Raw genomic sequence first — 20,518 nt, forward strand, 5'->3', positions numbered from 1 at the left:
CAACTAACACCACACACACACACACACACACACACACACACACACACACACCCCTAAAGCACTACTGAAACATTGTTTCTAGAAAACCTCTTTACAGGATGACAGAACCAAATAGTGTTCCCCAACTAACACCCCTATGTACACAAAATTACCAAAGCAAAATATCTATATCCTCTTCTACTTAGTCTTCTCTCTGCTTCCTTTCTCGAGTGAGGCTGTCCACATTTGATGTCTCCACCTTCTTGCCTTATATTCAGCCCCTCAAAATACTGCATGTTAGCTTAGGTCCGCTCCACTGAAACTGTTCTCCCTAAATTCACAGATGATCTCTTATTCTAAAAATTCAAACCCTGTTTAACCTCCTCATTTATTCTACTATATCTGGCATAGTAACATAGGCTTCCATTTGCAAAAGTACCCTTCCTTGCCTTCTGTGACAGATGCCAATCCTTAGGAGTTTCCTTCATCTCTCTCTAGTGTTCCTTTTCAGTCTCAATCTCAAATTCCTCTTCCCCTTGGCCTTTAAATATTCCCTCTTGGGGAATATTTGGTCTCTTCACCTTTCTCCTGGACATTCCCATGAAGAATGACTTCATTCCCATCTCATGGCTTCAAGTGCTCCATCTCTAAGTCTGAATGGCCCTTCATACTGAACTCATCACCTTCCTCCTTACATCTCCTGTCTGTTCTTCCTCCTGTAGTCCCTCCAAGGCTAGGACTGAAACTTCTATCTATAATTACAGCCATCCTAAAAATCCTAATGTTTTCACTTTTAAGCCACCAAGTCCTATGTATTCTAGATTCTAAGACATCTATTGGACTGCCGGTAAGGTAGAAATGATGTATTATTACCACAGCTTACTTATTCCAATAGCTTCCTAACATTTCTGTCTCCCCCTTTACCCCATCCTCTGTGTTACTTCCAGAATGATTCTTCTAAAATGTACCTCAGATGATGTCACTTTTCTGTTTAAGATTGTTTCTCTCTCAGGTCAAGCTGTCATTCAAGGTCATTCTTGAAATAGTTCCTGTTTAACTTGCCAGACATATCTGGCAGCACATCCTCTACCTAACCTACAGCATATCCAGTCATACCAACTTTCTTGTAGTTCACCAAATACAGCATACTCCTTAATACTGTCCTGTTTCTTTACATGTTTCTCTCTCTCCCTAGCATACTCTTTACTTTCTGCCCCGCTCCAACCCAAATTTGGCTAATGCTTATTTCTTGTTTTTTTTTTTTTTAAAGATTTTATTTATTTATTTGACAGAGAGACAAAGCATGAGAAGGAACACAAGCAGGGGGTGTGGGGGAGGGAGAAGCAGGCCTTCTGCTGGGCAGGGAGCCCGACTGGGGCTTGATCCCAGGAGGCCGGGATCATGACCTGAGCCGAAGGCAGATGCCCAATGACTGAGCCACCCAGGCACCCCTATTTCTTGTTTAATAAACATCTTCGTAGAAATATCTCCTGGAGGGCACCTGGGTGGCTCAGTGGGTTAAGCATCTGCCTTGGGCTCAGGTCATGATCGCAGGGTCCTGGGATTGAGTCCCACATGGGGCTTCCTGCTCAGCAGGGAGTCTGCTTCTCCCTCTCCTTCTGCCCTTCCCCCCTGCTTGTGCACTCTCTCTCTCTGTCAAATAAATAAATAAAATCTTTAAAAAATAAAAAAATTAAAATTAAAAAAATATATATATATCTTGGAAATATCATAGCCCTCCGCTGGATTCATGCCCTTTTGCAGAACTCCCATGCACCTTCTATACCCGTTATAGTGCTTGTTACCCAGTGAGGTAATCACCTGATAGTGAGTTCCCTCATGTGCTCGCTTCAGCTGCACATATACTTAAAAAAATTTTTTTGTTTTGCAGTCTAACAGAGAGAGAAAGAGATGGTTAACACTTCTTAAATGAACAAAGGAAGGGGGAGACAGCAGAAAGCTGAAGGAATATTACCCCCCACCTCATAAAATGTATACAAATTTATACTATCATAAAATAGCTAAGTGGGTTTTAAAAATTAATTTTAAATGCTATTTTGACAAAACCCAACTTTTTAAAAAAGTTCCATTTTCTCAGGTTATTCTATAAAAAAAAAAACAACAACAAAAACGTGGAATAACTGCTTCAAATGTATAAAAAATTAAAACTTGAACACTAGTCCTGGATATTCTTCATTGGTCCTGCCAGATCTACTCTCTACCCCTTCTGCCCTGCTGTGACCTGGGAGCCTGATCTCTGAGGAGTATATTATCTCATCTCCCTTGCCCTCTGGCTCCCACTTAGGTTCTACAGAAAGGAGGCATCAGTTGATCAGAGGGCAGGAAAAGAGGGAAGATCTCCTCTTTGCCAGGCCTCCAGGCTCTGTTTACAATGGGTTTGACAGTGGCTGGGCCCTCTTGGTAAAATCACAGGTGCAGACGAGTAGCCTTTCTGCAATGACCATAGCACTCACTAGATTCTGGTAACTGCTCTGTCCCTGTTCCCCTTCAGAACTAAGGCGGGTAAAGCTTCCCTTGTTGCTAATTCCTTGGTGTCCTTCCATCCCTGGTTGGTTTTAATCTTAAACCTAATTCATTAAACTCTCTCCAGTTTTCCTTTTGAAGGAGCTCTCCTGTTGGGGATCTGACTAATACAAACACAGAAACATTTGGCAACTAGCAGCATTTTTGCCAGTGCTTGCTATGAGTTCTCTTGCTCATGTTATACCCATATTACAGAAAAGCATCAGCACCCTTTAATGTTTAGTAAAAACTTGCCTACACCCAAACATTTTTGGCCCTGAATTTATAAATCCAACTCACTTACATAATTGACCCAGTACCAATTCGAATTCATATAAATTCGGAAGTGATTTCCTAAGATGAACTCCTACCCGAAAACTATTCCCAGTATATACACATACATATTTGTGTTTGTGTGCATGTAATGTATTCAATGGTAAGAAACTTCACTCAGGTTTCTCCATTACAGTACTTCTAAATGGAAAAAATATATCAGTCTCTCAGTTTAATTCAGGGTTAAAAAATGCTTATTGAAACACCTTTAATGCTCTCTAATAATTGCTGTTGCTTAAATGCACTGAATAAAATGTAATCATCACATAATTTTAATCCAATTATAAATGACAAACAGCTCATGATGCTGTGAAAAAATGAAACAAAGGAACTGTTTCCATTTTTTTCTAATAGTCAGTACTACAGAAATGTACTGTAGTACTAGACTCAGTATGGTTGTACTATTGCTCCTGGAACACACGGAACTTTCCAGATGCCCTAGTCCAAAAACAAACAAAAAACCAACAGGCCATATGCTGGTTGGAAGAGACCCATAATTAGAGGAGATAGTTTTTTTTGAGATGTTACATATTCCTCATCTGTTTATTTCTGACTCTAAAATTTACTAAGGAAAGCAACTTATGCCAGGGTATTTCACCTCTACACACAACAAGAATGGAGAAACAGCTTTACCTGAAATTATAACCTGAGCTCCTAACTGGCATCTTCCTCTCCAACAAGCATTACATTCAAGCTGTTAAATCTCAGATATCAGCTAAAGAATTTGGAGTTACTTGTGGAACATTTTTGGTAGCTATATAATTCTGCCCACCTTTTTAGCAGCTGTAAAATGCTTTCTTTAATCTTTTTCCTTAGCACCTCTCTTCTCTATTGCCTCCCACCCCAACTAAAAATGGTGGATACTTGTGAAGAGAACTATCCAAGCATTCCCCTCCCACTCCCCACCCTCACAACTCCCGTTATTTTTTCCCCATATTAAGCTATGAAACACTCAGGCAAAATGGTTAAAATGGGCAATGAAGTAAGAAACCTGAGTTTGAATCCAGACTATGCAACTTACTATGGCCTTGGACAAAGTATATAACTTCAGTGAAACTCAGTTTCCTCCTATGTAAAATGAGGATTATATCTACTTTATAAAGTTGCTGAAGGGATTGAGCAAGAAGAACAGCCAGACATAAAAAGACAAATATTACATGGTTCCACTCATTCATGGTACTTAGAATAGTCAAATTCTTGTGACAAAAAAACAGAATGGTGGTTGCCAGGGGCTGGAGGGAAGAGAAAATAGGGAGTTATTTATTGGGTATAAAGTTTCAGTTTGGGGTGATGAAAATGTTCTAGAGATGGATGGTGGTGATGGTTGCCTAACAATGTGAATATATTTAATGCCATTGTAATGTACACCTAAAAATGGTTAAAATGGTAAATTTTATGTTACATATGTTATCATGATAAAAACAAAAACAAGGGGGCGCCTGGGTGGCTCAGTTGGTTAAGTGACTGCCTTCGGCTCAGGTCATGATCCTGGAGTCCCGGGATCAAGTCCCACATCGGGCTCCCTGCTCAGCGGGGGGTCTGCTTCTCCCTCTGACCCTCTTCCCTCTCGTGCTCTCTGTCTCTCATTCTCTCTCTCAAATAAATAAATAAAATCTTTAAAAAAAAAAAACAAGGTAAGAATAGTCTATCATTAATCCGTATCAAAGAACTTTCCCTTCCTTATTAGAGTGAGGTATATAGAAGGGGGGGAAAAAACCCTTCCCTTTCCCTATTGCTATTCCAGCTCTGCAAATTGAAGCTAACTGGCAAAGGCACAGAGAAGAGTGCGTTAATCGAAGAGCCTAAACCTTCACAAATTACAAATTCAAACTACCCTAAATCCTATACAAATTAACTTATGTAACAAAAGCATAAAGATTTCAAATATCAGGTTTTACTTAGATTGTAGCATTTTTGGAGTATTGAATAAGACTGAATAAGACTGTGTTTAACTGGGGCTCCTGGGTGGCTCAGGTGGTTATCAGCCAACTCTTGATTTCGGCTGGGTCATGATCTCGGGGTCCTGACACAGATCCCCACATCTGGCTCTACACTCAATGGGCAGTCTGATGAAGGATTCTCTCTCTCCCTCTCCCTCTGTCCCTCCCCCTGCTCATGTGCTATCTCTAAAATAAGTAAATCTTTAAAGGAAAAAAAAAAGATGGGGTTTAACTCACACTATAACAATATTTTTCACTTAACCAAAGTATTGACATAAACTTTAAATTACTATCTAATCCATGATTCTCTGCTGAATCAAATCCATACATAAGCCTTCTTGAAATATACACGAATCTCTCAATTTATTTTATTTTTATTTATTTATTTTTTAATTTTTTAGAGAGGGAGAAAGGGGATGAGGGGGAGAAAGAATCTTAAGCAGGCTCCACACCCCAATCTCTCATTTTAAAAGAGGTAGCTATAGTATAAGGAAAGAAACACTGGCCTTAGCACCAAAAAAATATAAATACAGCTCAATTCTGCCACATTTTAACTCTATTACCTAAGCTGGGTAAGTCAATTTCCACCTATAAATCTCAATAGCCAATGACAATTATCACCTACTTCACAAAATTATTGTGAGATTTAAATAATACAAAGTACATTAAAATACCTTGAAACTATGAAGTATAATTCTGTTTATATTATTAAATTTTTTGAAACACAAAGAAAAGGAGATTACTCTATCCAAAATTCATATTAAAAATATACATGCAGGGAGTCTGGGTGGCTCAGTCGGTTAAGCGATGGACCTTGATTTCCGGTCAGGTCATGATCTCAGGGTCATGGGATCCAGCCCTGCATCAGGCTCCATGCTCAATGTGGACTCTGCTTGAGATTCTCTCTCCTCCTTTACCGCTCCCCTCCCCACACTCACGCACGCATGCACACATTCTCTCTCTCTAAAATAAATTTAAAAACATATATATTTAGGGGCGCCTGAGTGGCTCAGTTAGTTAAGCATCTGTCTTCAGCTCAGGTCATGATCCCAGGGTCCTGGATGGAGCCCCGCATCCCCTGCACTGGGCTCCCTGCTCAGTGGGGAGCCTGCTTCTCCCTCTGCCAGATTCTCCCTCTGTCTGCCGCTCCCCCTGCTTGTGCTCGTGCACGTGCTCTCTCTCTTTCTGTCAAATAAATAAAAATCTTTAAAAAAATAAAAAATAGAAATAAAAACATATATATTTAAAAATACACATGCATTTCTGAGTAATACAACTAGTTAATCTCCTATAGTCCTAAAATTCACAAAATGACCACTAAATGCCCATATTATAGAAAACTCTTCTTTAGAAATTACATAATAATCCTGGTACCAAATATTAGAATATTGAGGAGAAAATAAACTAGATGTAGTGATATTGTGTTGCAATATATTTATAAGCTCCTTATATATTACATCCTTAACTCATTTATTCCACAACTATCTAATCAGAATTCCAAGCACTGTGCTAAGCAGTGGGAATACACTGGAGAAGATGACACCACGGTTTTTGTCCTCAGAGAGATTCCAATCTAACTGGAAGATAAGACATTAAACAAAACATTATGCAAATAATTCATTAATTTATGATGGATGTGGAAAGGACAGGAGAGGTTACAACGAGAGCATAGAGTAAGGGGGTCTAATCCAACCTGGAAAACTTACAAGAAATAATTATACCAGTTGTACCATCCTTTGTCAATAAAATAGATTTTAAATGTTCAATAAATCTTACCTATTTCTATTAATGTTATTATAAAAGTCATAAGCTCCACTGTCCTTATTAGAACAAGTACATCCCTGGGGTTCAAGAAATAAGACAGTCAATCTTATTACCTAGGAAACCCCAGATAAACTAGACCCACCACTCAATTCCTCAGTAAAAAAACAAAACCAGGCTCCAGGGAACATAGGTTCTTATCCCAAATTTGACTCATATTTTACATATCTTTGAATAATTATGCTGATGCTGACAGGTTTCCTCAATTATAGTTGAGACCTGTCTGAAATTCTCTAACCCCAAATCTTCTCATGACTGATACTTTAAAGATTTTTTTTTTTTTAAAGATTTTATTTATTTGACAGAGAGAGACACAGCGAGAAAGGGAACACAAGCAGGGGGAGTGGGCGAGGGAGAAGCAGGCTTCCCGCGGAGCAGGGAGCCCGATGCGGGGCTCGATCCCAGGACCCCGGGATCATGACCTGAGCCAAAGGCAGACGCTTAACGACTGAGCCACCCAGGGCCCCATGACTGATACTTTAAATATTACTCAGGATTCTGCTTAAATATCTCCTTCTCCAAGAACCTTCCCTTGACCACCCAGTCTACTGTAGCCTCCCAGTCATTCTCTATATTACCCTACTTTACTTTTTTTTTTTAGCACTTATGAATATCTGACTGTATTTATTTACTTGTTTATTGTTATGTTTTTCCTTCAAAACTGAAAGTAAGTCCCATGAAAGGAGGGGTCTCACTGTATTCTCTTTATACCCTCAAGATATATCTTCCTTACCAAAAATCTCCAGTTTTGCTCAGGCAGCTCAGGTACAGGGGAGAAAGGTTTCCAATCCAGAGGACGAAGATGACTGACTTAGGCCAATTATGGTAATCCCATTACATTTGCCACTAATTGGTTTAGGGTAGGGAATTTTACAATTCTCTTCAATAAGGCATAAGAAGATAGTGCTAAGCAACTTTAAGAAAAGGTTTTCCTCCAGATTAATGAGACACAAGAAGGAAAAGCCTTGCCTTTCCTCCTGCCTTTGACTTGGCTGTCTGAGGAAGTGATACTGGGAACGTGGTGTGTTGATGAGAGGGAAACCATGAGGAATGGCAAAGAAACTGAGCCTGAACCCTGATATTCTTGAGTCACTGAATCAACTCTGAAACTACTACTTCCAGACATCCTGTTACGTGAGATTTCTTTTTAAACCCTGATCAATTAAACCATTTTCTATCTCCTGTCTTAATACCTGCCACCAAAAGCATGATAAACTCTTAAGCCTCTGTTTCTTCTGTAACATTAACAGAAAATAGCACCTAACAGTCTAGTGAATTCTTGAAGGGATTAAATGGGACAATGCAAGTAATGGGTCAAACAAACAAAATATTCAAATGATAGCATTGCTGTTTTTGTTAATATTAAAGAATAACTTTCTATGACAAAACTCCACAAGCTCTTTATGAAGTATTTAGGATTTTCTTATTTTTCAGAAAACATTTATTTTAATCCTATTAAATATAAGCATTTTTAATAGAATAATTCATTTACCTAGCTTTCTTCTATCACTGAAGTAGCTTTCGTTCTTTCTCAAGTTTGAAGTAGGTAAATAAAAGGAAAATCAAGCCAAATATCAGATCACTAAAGAAAAATAACCGTATCAATTTCAGGTAAGAGCCTGTTCTTGGCATCAACTCCTCTCTCAGCTTACATGCACAGAGCCACATATAAATTTTCATCTACTATTCTTACCTTCACAAGTATTTCATCAGTATTTTAATATGGCCTAGATTATACTAATAATTAAACTATATTAGTTATTAAAACTATACTATACCTACAATTACAAAAAAAATCTTTCAAAATAGGAAAAAAAAGTGTTATACTTCAGTCTCTACAATTTTTTCTATGAACTATTTGTATGATATGCCACGAAGCAAAATTAATACAGAAGATCAAAAATAGGAGATAGCCGGGTCATTGGTTCAAGGTTACTCTAGCTGAATTGTGATTTGAAATGTTACGATGGCTCATTACTGTTGGAAAGATGTTTAGGGTCCTACATGAAAAAGAATCATCAAAATTCCTAAAATAAAATGTCAGGGTAGTTTCATCATTACTAAAAAGTGTGACACCAACTTAAGTGTCTCTTTTAAAGATGAAAAAGAAATGAGTATTAATTATTTCATTGCACTGAACTGTCCAGGCTCTTCTGAGTCCAGATAAATTTTTAGTTTTGAAATATTACAATAACTTGGGGCGCCTGGGTGGCTCAGTCAATAAGCATCTGCCTTCAGCTCAGGTCATGATCCCAGGGTCCTGGGATCGAGCCCCACATCGGGCTCCCTGCTCAGCGGGGCTCCCTGCTCGGCGGGAAGTCTGCTTCTCCCTCTCCCACTCCCCCGCTTGAGTTTCCTCTCTCGCTGTGTCTCTGTCAAATAAATAAATAAAATCTTTAAAAAAAATATTACAGTAACTATATTAGCCCCACTTTTCAAAAATCTTTAAACTATTAACCTACTCTGACAAAAACTACCAGTTACCCATTATGACCAAACATAAATTTGGGCAGCCTGTAGGGCTATTAAAAGTCACCTGGAAAAACTATTATTCCCTGGGTGGACAATTTTCCACCTGTTTTTCAATGTCCTCACACAGTGAATAAGATATATAGTTTGGGGAAGGTAAGAACAGCCTCTAATATTTCTCTAATATTACTAAAAACAAGTAGGACATAAATTTTGGTGGACCACTCTTCAGATCATTTTTGGTGGGATACATGGTTTTGGTATAATAGTTGAATAACTTTCACAGTCTTACTCATATTAAGTTATATACATATGTTACAAAACCTTACATGAATAGATGTTAAATATGTAAATTATATACAAAACCAGATAAGCAAAGTTTAAAATCGAAATATAAGCACTTATTTTTTATTCCAAACTCTCTTCAGATATTAACAAATATATCTTATTCTATTGCTCCAATGCTATTTTAAGTCCTTCCCTAAGAAAACAATAAGTTATTAATAAAATTAGTATTTTAGCACATTTACAGAGGCTCACATATTACAAATCAACAATACATCACCAGCATGCAAATGTTTTATCATTCCCATACCAATGTCAAAGCAATAATGTACACACAACAGTAGAGAATATCTCCACATATTCCAAAATAAAATTATAATTATCTTCAATACGTATTTTTAAGTTATATAGTCCAAGAAGTACTATCATGTTTTCTAAACCCAATACATCAATCCTCAATCCTATACCCCAACATTAATGTAACAGTTGTGATCTCTATAGAAAAAGATTCTAAATTCAAAATTATTTTTTCCCAAATTTTACTTTTAACTCTAAACTACAGGGTTGAAATGTTAATAAACTGCAACCTAGGCATTATTTCAACCCCTGCCCACAGTGTATGTTTTAACTGTAAAACAAAATAATTCTATTTTCTAGTAATAATTAAAGATGTGAGCTATATTTGGTCCACTACTACAGAGAGAATAAAATTTAATGATATTTTCATCCTAATTTGGTTTTATATGGCAAACTGCCTCTAAAGCGTGGGAATAAATTTTTCATTTTTTTCTTTCACGGCACTGAAAAAATACATTACAATTTTAAAACTATTTCTAGAGCCAAAAAAATGTGTGGATAAACAATACTAAAATTTAACTCTCAACATCTTACATATTTTTTTCTCTAGGTTTGTTCCTTCAAAAAGTTGGTTTTTAGGTTCCTCTACAATAATGCAAAAGAGATCCATCAATAGAAAAACTCTCACAGCTAAGATGACATGTTAGATACAAGTTATTTAATATTTTGGAGTAAACATTTTGGGGATTGGGAAGGGTAGAGTCAATGTAATACAGAAATTTTCATTCCCAAAAAAGTATTTGTTAACTAGTTTTAGAAATTGTGATTTAACTGTTAAATGCCCATCAAACAAGTTTCTGAAGAGATTTGCATTACCTCACTTGTCTTAACTTTATTTCCTTCAGAAAGGAAGAAAAAAAATTTACAATTTTTTTAGGGGAGTGACAATAATAAAAAAGGGGGGAATAAGGTGATGCTGGAAGATACTAATCCCTACAATTGCTCTATTATATGGAGTGGTATTTAAATGTTCATTAGACTTAACCATTTAAAAATAAGCATAAGGTATTTGTTTCTTGGTATATTCAACTAAAAGATTCATAATTGAAAAACCAAAGTTACTTTTCAGAGCCCCAGGTTAAATGCACAGTTTGATTTCCATAGTTTCTCACAAGTTTACTTAGTATGATGTCACTGTTTGGTATGTGTATCTTATGTTTAACTTTGCTTTACAGAAGATTCATCTTTCTGTGCTATTATATAATTTTAAAAGATGCAATTAGTTTAATAAAAGTATTAATCACCACTCATGTATTTACAGTTGCCAGTTATTCTTTCTGTGGCAATGTGGGATACAGTATGGCTTAAAGTTAAGCAACGTTTCATACAGTAACTGTTCACAGCTACAATGTCTATCTAATTTCAAACCATAAGAGGTCAAACAAAATTCCTGCAAGAAAAAATCTGAAGAAACAAGTATTCTTCATTATTTAAGGCTTCGAACTTTCACTCCTAAAATTTCTATGCCTTGCCCACACCACACACAAATCTGCAGTCCGTCAAAATGGAAGGTATAGGGGCGCCTGGGTGACTCAGTCGTTAAGCGTCTGCCTTCGGCTCGGGTTGTGGTCCCGGGGTCCTGGGATGGAGCCCCGCATCGGGCTCCCTACTCGGCGGGAGGCCTGCTTCTCCCTCTCCCACTCCCCATGCTTGTGTTCCCTCTCTCACTGTGTCTCTCTCTGTCAAATAAATAAATAAAATCTTAAAAAAAAAAATATTGGAAGGTATAAGCATCAAGGTGCACCAAGGGTTAAGAATTCATCAAATCTTTAAAGTCTGTTATATCTGATTATGTAATACCGTTCCCTACCTGTAGCATCCTACCCTAGATCAGGAAGGCAATCTGGTATACCAAAAAAATACATCTTTCAGTTTTAACCACAGGTTCTAAAGGTAGAGAAATCTTTGTTGGAAACCCAGCTAGCAATGTGTCCCTGGCTGAGTTACTTAACGTCTGAGTTTTAGTTTCCGTATCTCTTTAATGGAGAAAAAAAATTACTATGTTGCAGAATTGTAGGGAAAATTAAAGAAAATATACATAAAATGCCAAACACAGTAGCTGGCATATAGAATGACAAATAATAATTACTGTTTTGTTGTCATTGGCTATTTTTGAAATACAACTAAGCTAGAGAATGTGGAACTCAAACTCCCAAAGTCCTTATTTTGGAGGTCATAGAAAAAAAATGTTTTCCACACCCTGAAAAAAATATTCCTTTGAGTCTAACATCTTCATTTATTCAACAGTATTTATTTGGTGCTTTCAACATTTAAAGGCCCTGTCCTTAATGTCAGGGATACCTCCGAGAGGAAATTAGAAGTATCATCCCTTGCCCTCAAAAAACTTACATTTTAGAGGAAGCTAGACATTAAACTAGCAATTATATAGTTACTTAATTATAATTGTGATCAGTGTTACAAAGAAAACCTGCTAAAGGGGCAAATGACCTAACAGGATCAGAATTTAAATTTCTATGCAAACATCCCACCTCCCACCAAGGGTTTTCAATCACTCCCTCTATAATTAAAACTAATCCAACTCTTTGTATAGACTTGATCCCTCTGGACTTTAAAACAACAAAATAGGGGCGCCTGGGTGGCTTAGTTAAGTGTCCAACTCCTCATGTCAGCTCAGGTCATGACCTCAGGGTCTTCAGATGGCCCAGCATTGGGCTGTGTGCTGGGTGTGAAGCCTACTTAAGGTTCTCTCTCTCCTTCTCCCTATGCCCCTCCTCCCCCCATCTCTCTCTTAAAAAAGAAAAATTAAAACAGCAAAATAAGCAAATAACCTGACTTTGGCCGTTTTTATGCTCAGAACTGTACACTGAAACTATAGCCACTGTATAAAACCTACAAATTAATTTCAAGTATTCCACACAGTAAGTTATTAATGAAAGAGAAAGCAAAGATAGTAATACAGGTAAGCACTTGTCAGCTCTCCGCCATGAACTCATTAGAAAACACATTTCCTGACAGATTATAAAACCAGTATTTTCATACGCATGCTATTATTCAAAACTCATTTTTTTCAGAAAGTTTTTATTAAAACAAAATAAATATGTACACATATTTATTACTGAAAAAGAAGTTATTTCTGTGATTTTTAAGATCAGAACAATTCTAACTTTCTTACTAAGGGAGAATTTTTTTTTGCTCAGGTACCTTTTAAAATATGCCACCTTAATTTTTTTTTTTTTAATCTGGTAACATCCGCTTTAAAGACAACTTCAAGATTCCTATCCTCAGAAGTTAGCACACTATTATAGATTAGTGCCATTAAACCCCCAAGTGAATAGTAAAGGGGAAAACTGAGAGATCAACTCTCCCAGCAAAATGAAACTAAGTTTATTCTATAAAATAGAATCTACCTCAATGTTTGTGTTAGATTCAAACAACATTCACCCAGAAATTAATGCAACAATTAACCCAGAACAATGACTGTCAATTCCCCAAAAGTGGCCTCTTCACCTATATTAAGGTTCATAACGCAAACTAGTCCAGGATTCCTGCTGCCAATTACAATGAATGGAAGAAATATATTTAAATCAAATAGCACCATCTAGCAGAACCCTCACCACTTTGCTTTCAAGAGTAGATATTACTTGGTGTTCAGTTTGGTAGACTGGACAGCAAAAGTGGCAGTTATTTGTTTTCATGACAGAATCACAGAATTAGGCTAGAAAGCACCACAGACACATCACATTCTCATTATTATCTCAGATAATTAAAAAAAAATTTTTTTTTTTTTTACAAAGTTATCAGGCTACAGATTAGATTCAACCAATCCTGGGAGTCTAACTAAAATCCAAAATTACTTTGATTCTCAAATTCAACCGCTCCCAAATGCCTCAATACATTTCAATTCCTTCACTCTCAGTAATATGAAATCCCAATACTCTGTAATCATTAAAACATCCTGTTTTTAATCTTACCAGATATATTACAACCAAATGATTAATGCACAAAAATTGGGCTGTTATTTCAAAACTTCAGTTCTAGTAACTTGTTTCTTAACCAGGCTATATTACTGTCTTTTGTATATTTCACAGCACATCAACTAGTTCCTAAATGTAGCTCTTCAGAAAATACCTCTGGAAAAAAACAAAACAAAACCAGCATCTCTTCGTTAAATTTTTTTGTTTGTTTTGCTACATCAAGGCCTGCCACCCCTAAATCTTATGGGAATTGTGTGTTGCTGCCAACACGAAGATTAGGAAATGTTCCCATCCCTAGGGCACAAGAAACTTTCAGAAGACTACTAACTGCCTAAAGGAAGGAGATAAACTCGGTCTTCTGAGTATTTGGTTTTTATTTACGAAGCTATTTCCAAGCGCAAGGTAACCAAAGTAGCTCTTCGGAGATGCTCTCAGACTTTTCCCCAGTCTGAACCCCCTCGGAAAAGCAGAGCGCGTTCAATGACAAGGATAAGCCTCACCCTCAGAGAGGAGGTGGTTACTGGGAATCACCGATCTGCTGCACAGAAAAGAGGGGTTCTTCCTCAGTGGTCACAGTCACTATTCGCTCTCATTTTTAGTAACAACCAAATCACCGTTACAAGTACGTAAGAATAGCAGCAAACAGCCCTGCTTCGCAGTGTGCCGTGACGGTAGCATCCCGGGCCGGGAGGGGCTCTTTTCTCCCCTGCCTCCTCTGGGCTCCCACCGGAGTTAACACCTGTATCTCCCCACCTCAACGTTTCTCCCCTTCCGGCAAATCCCTTTTCGGACCACTGCTCCCAGCGCACCCCAGACAACCTTCCTCCCTCCGGCCGCTGCAGCTCACACAACTCCCACTCCGCGCGCCCCACGACCACCGCCCCGCGGGGGTCGCCCGGCCCGCCGCCGAGGCAGCCGCGGCCTCCCGACGTTTGGGAGGCAGTAAGTCTCCAAAAAAAGTTCTCCAGCCGCCGCCGCGGAGTTGGGTCTGCCGGAGAGGCAGCAACACCAGCCTGCTCCAGCAGATCCCGCTTCTCGCCAGCACACTTTTCCTCCCCGGGAACTCGGCCCTTCTTAGACTCCCAAACTTCAGCGGCGCCACTGGCGCCGACCACCCCTGATCTGCGAGGCACTGGGCACCACGAACGCCGCGTCGCTTCGCCGGCGGTAGAAAGCCCCGACGCCCACCCGGCCCACGCCCGCACACGCCCTCCGCGCCCCGCGCGCGTCTCCGCGCCCAGCGGGGCCCCGCTCGGCCGCTCCGCTCCCGGCTTCCGCCCGCCGCGCGCCCGGCACCGCCGCCCTCGCCTCGCCGGGCGATCCCGGCCCCAACCCCAGGCGCCGGAGCCCCGGCCGCGGCTCCCCACGCACTGCCTGCCCCGACCCCAGCCCGCCCCTCCAAACACCCATAGTCCCACCGCGAGCCCTCCTTCACGCAGCTGCCCCCTTCCGCCCCGCCCGCGACCCTCGGCAGCGCTCCGGGTCCCCGCAGCCCCGGACCCCAGCTCTAAAGTTACTTTGTGAGGAGGTGAACCCGCGGGTTATTTCCCCCAATCACCCAAACAAGTTTCCATCCTTGGCACCAGCACCGCCACGGCCCCCCAGCACACTCGCTCCCTCCCGCCGGCAGCCCCCCAAGGCCGCCCGCCCCGCGAGAGCACCTCCTGGGAAACAGCCGCTCCCCGCACCGCACGCCCCCACCTTGTGTACCCCTCCCCCTGCCAGCCCACCCCCGGCTCTCCCCGGGCGGAGAGTGTCTGGGTCTGTGTGTCTCCGAGAGAGTGTGCGAGTGCGTGCGTGTGTGTGCGCGCGTGTGAAGGCGGAGGTGGGTGAGAAGCGGAGACACTTACTTCTCCCGGGCCTGGCTGTCGGACGGGACGGCGCTGCTGTTACTCTTGCCTTTGCCGTACATGCTTGTGCCGAGAGCAGCTCCCACTGTCACGCACCTGTCAACCCATCACAGCCTCCCCGGGAACAGCCCCGTCCCCATGGCGACCCACGCAGCCACCCCCACTATTGGCCGCCCCACGCCAAAGCTCCGCCCCCTTCGCCCAGGCAACGCGCGAGACTGACAGGCCTCCCCCTCCCTCCGGCCTTCCGAAGCGCGCGGTGGCGGCTACAGTCTAAGCGGCAGTCTCCTCCCTCCTTCCCTCCCTCCCGGGTTCCCTCCCTCCTTCCCTCTCCGTTCTCCTCCCTCCTCCCGCTCTCTTTCCCCCCTCCCCCCTCCGAACCCCGGCGCAAGGGGGGAATTAGAAACTGCTCTAGAAGGATTTTAAACAACTGGCTGTTCTCTCCGCCGCCGCCCCTCCCCCCGCGCCGCCCGCGCTCGGCTCCTCACTGGAGAGAAGGCGCCGGGAGGAGGGGAAAGTGCGGCCTGGAGTCGCTGGTAGGAGCCGGCGGAGCTGGAGCTGTGGAGGCCCCAGACTTCGGGGCGCCCGCCGAGTACACAGACAGACCTACGGCCCCAGCCTTCGTGGGAGCCCCCACCAGCCCCCTTTCCGGCTCCTCTCCTGTCTGTGACCCCGCGCCAGTACCCTGAATTGATCTCTGCAGCTCTCAGCCCTACTCCCTGGGGTGTCGCTCCCGGCCCCCCGCCCTGCTCCCAGAGGAATGGCTGGTGAGGGACAAACGCGCTGTTCCCTCGACCTTCTGTCTGAGCGACCCAGAGCGACTCGCCTTTCCTCCTGGGGAGGGACTGTGCCTCCGGCCCTCGGCGCCGCCGGGGTGGCGTCGCCTCGCCCCTAGGGCCGCGCCCTGCTTCCCAGGGGAACACCCTGCCTCGGGCCTGCCTCCCCTCTTTAGAGGTGAGCCTCCTCCCAAAGATGGCCCGTGAATCCTGGGGCCTCATTGGCCCCCTACCCTGGCCCCTGTACGCCTGGAGCCCCGTGGCTCACCGCGCAACAGCTCCCTTGCCAGAAATGCTGCAGAAAAGGGCTGCAGCCATCCCCCTGGCCTGGTTTTCCAGCCTTGGTCGGTGATGCCTACTCTTCCTGACTTTGAAGTGGAAAGGGCCACATAAGGCCTTAAAGACATCCCTGTCCTTGTCCATCAGAGTAGGCCCCAACACTCCTCCAAGGTGTGCAAAGTTGTGCCAGAGCTGAAAGGCTGCCTAAGAATATTTCTGGATCAAAGCCCCTAATCCCATTTCAGTAAATGTGCAGAAAGTTTCTGAGACACAATCTGGTTCCCGATAGAACTCCATCCTTTATCTTGTGGAGATCCTTGGATGCAAAATCAGAGTGCAAATGGGGTTAGAAAGAAGACATGGGCATCAAATAAGGAGTGACAGAGGAAGAGGGGTGCAGGTGGGGGTCGGACTGGGGGAAACATCAGGAAAGGATGAATAGATATGGAACAGCTATAGGAGGGGAGAGAAAATAGGATTTAAATTGGGAAAGCCACCTTTCTATTTCTCACACAGAGCTTTAAGCTTTTAGTAGTAGGACCCTAAAAATGCACATGGAGCTACAGAGATAAATGGAATGGAAAGAAATGGGTTTATATGGCCATTGACAGCAAATGATAGGAATGAAACATCAACAGAAGGTTAAGGAAGGGCAGTTAGTAAGAAAGAGAGAGACTGAGAAAAGGGGTTGGCCACCAAACATAAATCAAAAACTGGGAAAAAATGAAGAAGGACCTGCTATTCTAGTGTTAGGTAATTTTTTTTTTAATTGTCAAGGTAAAGTGTAAAAAGATAGAAAAGAATAAAAGAAATAGGATTAAATGAAGAAAACAATATGATAGCAAAAGAAAATGGCAAAAACAATAGAGGACTGACATTATGATAGAAAGATTTAAGAAAAATAAAAGTGCTTTTATTAAAAGGACAAAAATTCATCCCATAGAAGTGAGGATGAAGAAAATGAAAAAAAATCACATAGACTTAAGCTGATTAATTTCCAAGAGAAGTAATTTGCCATTTCTAATTCAAAATGCCTCCTTCTGTTTACAATGAACTATAGTGATTTGGTGGTGGAGACATGGCATTCATGGACTCAGAAGAAGCAGAAGGAGTGATGCTGAGCAAGTAAGTCTCTCTTTTGATGAACTTTAGCTCAAAATGCTCAGATATGTATAAGGCTGCCACTGTTTACAGACTCTACCTTCAGAGTTAGCATATGTAATTTGTTGTTCAATTATCAGCTTCCATTGGCTTTAACCCAGAAAATTATCAGCATCTCAAGACTCCATGACCCATAGAACACTCCCTATAAGTGACTGCTTAGACAATGCAGTCAAGGAGAGAGCTATGGCAGCTGCTAATCCATGCTCCTGCCCACACTTGGACTAAAGTAAATTTTCCATTAAAGACCAAGAGTGGGCTTTGTACTGTTATCTAAAAACAAATTTGTTATTATCCTTGCACTGGTGTTGGGATTCTCTATGGTTCTTAGTCATGGCACATTAGAATTACCCTAGGAGGATTTATTTTTTGTTGGCTTTTGTTTTAAATACAAGATCTGGGACCCCACCCCAAACTAACTAACTCAGAAATTTTGTGGATGGACGCAGGCATCTGTATTTTTTGTAAGCCCCAAGTAATTCTTATATGTTACTAGGGCTGCTTAACTCTGCTCTTCAGTATCCATTTTTTTTAAAGATTTTTTATTTATTTATTTGTGGGGGTGCGGGAAGAGAGAGAGAGCACGAGCAGGGGTAGGAACAGAAGGAAAGGAAAAACAGACTCTTCTCTGAGCAAGGAGCCAGATGTGGGCCTCGATCCCAAGACCCCAAGATCATGACCTGAGCCAAAAGCAAATGCTTAACCAACTGAGCCACCCAGGCGCCCCTTCAGTATCCATTTAAAGACAGCCAATGGGGGCGTCTGGGTGGCTCAGTCGTTAAGCGTCTGCCTTCGGCTCAGGTCATGATCCCAGGGTCCTGGGACTGAGCCCCGCATCCGGCTCCCTGCTCAGCGGAAAGCCTGCTTCTCCCTCTCCCACTCCCCCTGCTTGTGTTCCCTCTCTTGCTGTGTCTCTCTCTGTCAAATAAATAAATAAAATCTTTAAAAAAAATTAAAAAAATAAAGACAGCCAATGGACACCATCAGATCTCAGAGCAAGATTTTTAGGTTGTGATTATATATAGCAAATGACCCTCCCCATGCAAGGCATTAAGAGATCTTTACAGAGGACTTTACTTTCTACCCACTGAGCCAACAAATTTGTTAATAGGATGAAAATGTATGACCACATGTGTTCTTATACTACAAGACCACAAATAGCTATGGTTTAATTTACTATTTCCTAAAGAGAAAGGAAAACAAAGAGAAAACAAGAGAAGCTATTTCCTGTCTACTGCTGCCATTTATTCATTTGATTAGTTTTTACTCAGATATATTACATGGAAGAGTCCTTTGAGTTATGGCATCATTTCTGATATTTAAAAAATAAATAATAGATCTGCACAGTAGGGTATGGAATTCAGAACAATTTGGTCTTAGTATCTAGAAGGAATAAAATGCTAAAAGGTCTTAGTTCAGAACTTGCCAAGTTAATGTCAGAGTTAACTTCACAAGAGCGTTATTATCCAACAAATATACTAAGTGAAAACATGACTATTCCTATACATGGTAACCTTAAAGCTTCAGTGGTAGTCAAATCAATTATCATTAAAACATCTCAGCAGCTATCTGAACAATCTCTGTTTTATTTTCCTCTTAATGTTTACACATGTAAGTAAAATGCTTCTTTGCCCTTGTTCAAATTATTTTGAGTACAAAGAGTGTTCTTTGCATCAGCAACTGTATCTCATGGGGCCAATATTATAATTAATGAGATTTGAAACACATATTCACAGCCAAATTTGAGATCCCAGACACAGAATTGAAGATTCATTGTTTTGTTTGTTTTCATTTTTAAGAAAGGGGAAGATAGGAGATTTAATCTTCTTGTAAAGAACCACAGTATATTTTTTTAGAAGTTACTGTTTCGTTTTGTTTTTTAACCTCACACATAAGGCTGATTAATTTTGGGAGGCTGGATTTAGGGTAGGGGAATGCTGACTAGCCACCAGAATGAAACATTTGCATTTGAAGTTGATTTATTTTCCTTTTTACCTTATTCTTTCAGATATAGAACACAACAATTACTCATTCATTATGTCTTTCTCCCCTGCCCTGGTTTTGTTTATATATATATATGCACAATTTTGTCTTTTTGGAACCTGCATCTTATTCTTAGAAGAAGTCTTTATCAATTTAAAACAGGCAGTTTGTTATACCACCCTGCTAAAGCTCTAGATTGACTATACATTTCTTTGATCTTAATTTTTTCTGTAAAACTTTAATAACATCCATATTCTTATAGTGCATGGAACTTCAGAAAAGATTTCCCTTTGCTATATAGAACAAAGAAACTACTTCTTTACATTTAAATGGAAACTAATGGTGAATTTAATTATTTACATCACATACAATACTTAGCATGTTAACTTTAAAAAGAAAAACATTTACGGGCACTTGGCTGGCTCATATCAGTGGAGCAGGAGACTCTTGATCTCAGGGTTGTGAGTTCTAGCCCCACACTGGGTGTAGGGATTCCTTGAAAATAAAATCTTTAAAAAAAAAAGAAAGAAAGAAAAACATTTAGAGTAGAAAATACTTACTTAGAAAAAATAAAATGAACTATTTAAACATTAAAATTCATTAAAAGACATTTTCTTGTTTTGGGATAATTTTTACAAAGGACAAAATTTTTCTATTATTTGTTTGTTTCATAAACTAGTTCATAAAAAAAGTCCTTACTTACATTCATACCACTTTTCATTTCAAATCATTTAACAGATACCCATTTATTAATACTCAGTATATCCCTATTAATTAGATTTTCCTAACCAGCTTTTTTAACTGGGTAAACTGAGTCCTAGAAAGAT

At 40.6% G+C, this 20,518-nt stretch overlaps 1 protein-coding gene across 5 annotated transcripts in view; it reads right to left on the reverse strand.

Moving 5' to 3' along the window:
- Positions 1 to 15,591, reverse strand: part of SSBP2 (single stranded DNA binding protein 2) — a 282,421-nt gene extending 266,830 nt beyond the window's left edge. For all 5 annotated transcript variants that reach the window (XM_044916977.1, XM_044916976.1, XM_044916975.1 and 2 more), the window contains exon 1: positions 15,493 to 15,591. In XM_044916977.1, coding sequence (XP_044772912.1) covers positions 15,493 to 15,554 — 62 coding nt within the window. In that variant the 5' untranslated portion in view covers positions 15,555 to 15,591. The remainder of the gene's footprint in view (positions 1 to 15,492) is intronic.
- Between the last annotated feature and the right edge of the window lie 4,927 nt (positions 15,592 to 20,518).

This window comes from Neomonachus schauinslandi, chromosome 7, assembly GCF_002201575.2.
Source record: "Neomonachus schauinslandi chromosome 7, ASM220157v2, whole genome shotgun sequence".
Classification (NCBI taxonomy): Eukaryota; Metazoa; Chordata; class Mammalia; order Carnivora; family Phocidae; genus Neomonachus; species Neomonachus schauinslandi.